General features: G+C 33.1%; 1 protein-coding gene across 1 annotated transcript; it reads right to left on the bottom strand.

Moving 5' to 3' along the window:
* Positions 1-963: 963 nt before the first annotated feature.
* Positions 964-2,979, bottom strand: LOC110895547 (cell number regulator 10-like). The gene is made up of 4 exons (XM_022142871.2): positions 2,802-2,979; positions 2,601-2,672; positions 1,327-1,539; positions 964-1,215 (listed from the first exon to the last, which is right to left on the bottom strand). Exons 1-4 carry the CDS (start codon positions 2,914-2,916, stop codon positions 1,139-1,141), a joined length of 477 nt encoding a protein of 158 aa, XP_021998563.1. The 5' UTR covers positions 2,917-2,979; the 3' UTR covers positions 964-1,138.
* Between the last annotated feature and the right edge of the window lie 2,326 nt (positions 2,980-5,305).

Raw genomic sequence — 5,305 nt, 5'->3', positions numbered from 1 at the left:
GATTTTTGCCGGATCACGCCGGCGGGGGTGGGGAGGGCGGCGTTTTTGGGCGTGTTTGGGGGGGGGGATCACGCCGGATGATGGTTTCACTACGGGTGGTCTTACGTTTATACTTCAACCAAACATATATTATTTGAATTCACATTCATATTCCAACAAGTTATATTAACCGAACATGTTACGAATGAAATTTAAATTTTAATATCCATTGAATTCAAACGAACCAAACAATCTTTATATTTTATAAGAAGCTTGTAAGACTTTGTAGATTTCATGTTCCCTAAAAGTTTCTAGCATAGAAAGTTATCAAGATTTCACTTAGGCCATGAGGTATAATGGTAAGACAAACGTGTTGACTTTTACCACAAAGTTTTTTCTTCTTTGTTTTAAATCATACGCCATCCCTTCGAACGTCATTGGGGTCTTTTATTACGTCTATTTAGCTAAAAATAAATAAATGCTCATAGTGTAAAACTTGAATGAAATGTGATACTATATCTCTAATATTTACTCATAGTTGTCGTCGGATAGTCAAAGTGCATAATTATATTCCATTGAAGTTATCAATCTAATCAAATGCGAAAGCCGTTTACGATATGAAAATATACTTTATTTACAATACAACTTCATTTCCAATAAAACTTATTATATCTTAATATTAATGAATAATAATTAAACATAATTGTGCATTTAGAAGTTTATAAAAAGTTAACAAACAAAAGATTTTAAAGAAAAAACAAACTTAATTACAAATAGAATATTATTGTAATTTAAAAATAAATAAATAAAAACTCGTCGGGCATTGTAAATTGTATAGTATATAATTTGGCGATATCTTATCTGATCTTTGAAAAATAACGAAACCTTAATTATGTTGGGTCATGTTATACCCACACCCTTGCTTTTTAATCCAACACCTTTCTACATCATCAAGCGGTCGTTCAATGTATACGCAAACCATCGTTTGAAATTTAAAGGGCTATGATGTTCTAACTATTCATATCTAAAATTACACTTATTTTGTTCCAAAACTTTAAAAAGAAGTGTACTATTGTTGACATGACAGAAACAAGAGCAAAGGCAAAAATATATGAGTTATCACAAATCGATTACTAAATTTCTTTGGCTCATAACCAAATCAACGTTTCATTTCTTTAGGACCAACAGGCGGCATCACGACTCCTTGATTCTGCCTCGCCAGATTTCCTTCCCATCCTAATTATAGTGCAAAACCAGTAAAACTCGAGTTAGATCTTTTTACAACAATTTATAAGTCATTTTCATTGATTTTGAATTTAATAAGAGAGACCGAGAGAAACTTATTACCAAGAGATGGTTCGAATCCACGATGCTTAAGCTCACGATACTCCTGGCAAAGAGCGCACCACTCACAACAACAATGGACAAGGCAGTCGTTGCAAGGTTGCTCAGGCAACATGTATTGTTGCCTTAATTTAGAGCGAAACATACATGAATATATGCATTCGCATCCGGTGAGTAGACAAAGTATCGAATAAATGGCCCCGTGCACACCACAAGCTGTTTTATAAAAAAAAAATGCAATAATTCATCAAATAGTTTAAAATTATCCTACAGAGTCTTCTAAATCTAAGAAGTGTACAAAAACATAATAGGTTGCAAAATATAACACAATGTCGAGAGAAATATAACACAATGACGCAAATATAGAATAGACACAATAGATAAACAAATAAAATTCTAAAATCTACAAGCTATAAATTTAAAAGTGAAAACCTAAAATCTGATATCGTAGAGTTCGATGAGACGGTTAGAACACCGCTTGAATGGGGTCAGTCGGAGTCCGTTTGACAGTCTTCTTACGATTTATTATTTTTAGAAGACTTTCTATTTGATTTTAACCCTCGTCAAATAGTAGTGATATAACTGTCACCGTCAACTTCTAAATGTGTCCGGTTCACAAATCATTTAGACCCGAACCAAATTGCTACTTTATTGAAACGACTTGTTGTCATGAGTCGAATCCGTTTTGATCATTTACCTCACCCAACCCATACGTTTTGCTAGACTTAGCTGTTGCTGTTGTTTAATTAACAAAAATGCATATATTATACCAAAGTAGGTTTATAAATATTAAAGACTAAAATGTCGTTTTCGTCCCTAAGGTTTGGCCAGTTTTGCATCTTTCATCCACAAGTTTGTTTTTTCGCATCTGGATCCAAAAGGTTTGAAAAAACTGACTATTTTCATCTGGCCCGTTAACTTCATCCATTTTTCTCCGTTAAGTCAGGGATATTTCCGTCTTTTTTGTTAACTTAAAGGGCAATTCGGTCTTTTTCACTTTATGAAAAAAGAGCGAATACCCTTGAAAAAGACTGACTTGCCCTTAAAGTTAACAAAAAGACAGAAATACCCCTAGTTTAACAGAGAAAAATGGATGGAGTTAACGAGCCGGATGAAAATGGCAAGATTTCAAATCTTTTGGATCCAGATACGAAAAAACAAACCTTTGGATGAAAGTTGCAAAACTGACCAAACCTCAACAACAAAAACGGCATTTTACTGCATATTAAATCATATGATGGATCAAACTCGAGCCTGAGACACAGTGAGACACTTACAAGTAGTTCCCTTGTCGACAATCTCAGCAATTCGTCCAGAAGTAATGCATGGACACCAACACGTCAAGCAACCTATGATTCCCAAAAGCAACATGCAACAAGTTCTAGATAATCAATACATATATAGTATATAACAAGTTCTAGACAATCAATATATATATAGTGTATAACAGAATGATGAGTATTTGGTGTACAACTTACAACTGGAGCAATCTTTGCCGCAGTCGCAAAGGCCAGTGGACCATTGGCTAGGGGCCGTCATGGGCTGAGCTGGGACGCCGGTAACATATTGCGGTTGTCCGGTGGAAGTATACATGATCAAAAATTGATTGAGCTAGCTGTTATGGTGTTAATTTGGATTGGTGTGTGGTTCAGGTGTTGTGGACTACTATATATAGCTAAGGTTGATGATATAGATACATGCATCAAACAAACCGGTCCATTACCGTTTCCTAGCAGCCTCTTTGGACTTTACTTGATATATAATATTTTATACCATGTTGGTATATGTATATGATTGTGTGTTGTTTTTAGACGGAGATAATGCGTCTTATCATATAGTTGGAAAATAAAGAAACATTAAATCATTAATCATGACTTTTTTTCTAAGAATGAGAGTAATTCGTTGATACATTGAATTTTTAAAATTTTTGTTTGGTTAGTATAAAGTGCATACTTGTTTGATTCAAGTATCTCGATCTCATGATGATTTTTATCTTCGTTTTGGTATAAATTGACTTAGTCGTGTTTTTCTTATGTCAAATAGTGAGGTGCAACGATCCGTAGTTTCTTATGTAGTAATTGTTGCGCTATTGAACCTCATCTTTACTTTTATAGTTATGGTGTTGCTAAACCTAACCCTCGAATGGCACACTATTAAAAGATATTTTTTCTCTGACATAGGGGTATGTTCACTGGTAGGGGCATATATTTATTTAGACATACCTTTTAGTTATCTATAGAATTACGTTTAGTTATATTTTTTGGGTAAAGTTCTTGTACAAATAATCTTAACATACTAAACATACAAATTGAAGGAAAACTCAAAAAGACAAGGTGGCATTTTTGTAATTATCAATAACTATCAAAGTTACTCTACAAATATACCTAAAAAAACCTAACCACTCCCTCCACCCCCAAAAAAAACCTAAACACCCCCCCACCCCCCAAAAACCTAAAAAAACCTAACCCCCACCCCCCAAAAACCTAAAAAAAAACCTAACCCCCCCCCCAAACCAAAAACCTAACCCCCCCCCCACCCCCAAAAACCTAAAAAAAAACTAACCCCCCCCCCCCCCACCCACCCAAGCTAAAATGCTAAAAACTAAACCCCCCAAAAAACCTAAAAAAATCTAAAAAAATAAAAAAAACACACAAATTATTTTATTTTATTTTTTTAACATTTTTTATTAAAAAATCGCTACTTTTAGTAGCAGCCAAAAAAAAAAATTTTTTTTTTTTTGCTAACGAAATGTAGCGATTTTTTAATAAAAAATGTTAAAAAAAATTTGTGTTTTTTTAGGTATTTTTGGTTGTAACTTTGATAGTTGGTGGTAATTACAAAAATGCCACCTTGTCTTTTTGGGTTTTCCTTCAATTTGTATGTTTAGTATGTTAAGATTATTTGTATTTGATCTTTTGCCTATATTTTTTATGTAACATCAACTTATTTGAGTTAGTGTGTGTGTGTTTTATGGGTTTATTTAAGTGCATGTATCCCTACATAAAATGTACATGGATCACCTTTAAAGTCTTGGTTATCTAGTTCCACAAGAGTTAACCATTGAGATGATTCTTAACTCATTGAGATATATGAAAGAAACAAGCCATTTGTGATCAATTTCAATATGATTTTCCTCCTCTAGATCGTTACATCGCACGTCTCTAATCCGTAAGTCTCTTTATCGTTTGGTTGGTATGCGTGAAGACCGAATCATATTGAAAGTAAAGATTTTACAAACTAACAACAATAATTTTGATAGTTCTTAGAAACTATAATTTTGATAGCAATAATGAAAGTAAAGATTTTAAAATGTAACTTAAAGGATGCGCAATTCAACAATAATAATTTTGAAAGCAAATTGGATAAATGTATAGATTCATTAAAATAGGGTAGGCTGAAGCATATGGGAGAAGCACCCATTGTTTAAAATGACGTGTTACCAGGAAAGAGCATATAACTTTTTATAATAACTATTTATTATTAAATCTATAACACCACTACCACAAATGGTAAGAGATATGTGTTGACCGGTCTTAAAAAAACAATTTTCTTCTTCGTTTTAAATCATGTGTTATTCTATTGGGGTCTTTTATAGCATGTACATAGATAAAGTTAAATAAAAACTTATGATATAAATTTGAATTAAACGACACACTAACCCTTTAATATTTTCGTTGGGTTGCTATATATGTGTTGTAGATATACGAATTTTAGTTTAAACTAGTAAAATCACCACCGCATTGCGACGGAAAATATGTCGGTGTTGGTTTGATTTGTTATGTTATCGTTATTGTACCGACACTTTTTCATAACCTTGCACGTATGACAATACTCGACGAATATGGTTTATATACACATATATGTATATGTGAGCATATATAGACATGCAGGGTGGGAGTTGGCTACAAAGTCCATTTTTCCTACAAAGTGTACAAAGTCATAAAACACCACAATTTGAGCTATAAAACACACTCAAAACCCA

Source organism: Helianthus annuus, chromosome 12 (assembly GCF_002127325.2).
Source record: "Helianthus annuus cultivar XRQ/B chromosome 12, HanXRQr2.0-SUNRISE, whole genome shotgun sequence".
Taxonomy (NCBI): domain Eukaryota; kingdom Viridiplantae; phylum Streptophyta; class Magnoliopsida; order Asterales; family Asteraceae; genus Helianthus; species Helianthus annuus.
Note: the sequence above shows the minus strand (reverse complement) of the source record. Positions and strands in the feature narration are given on the sequence as shown.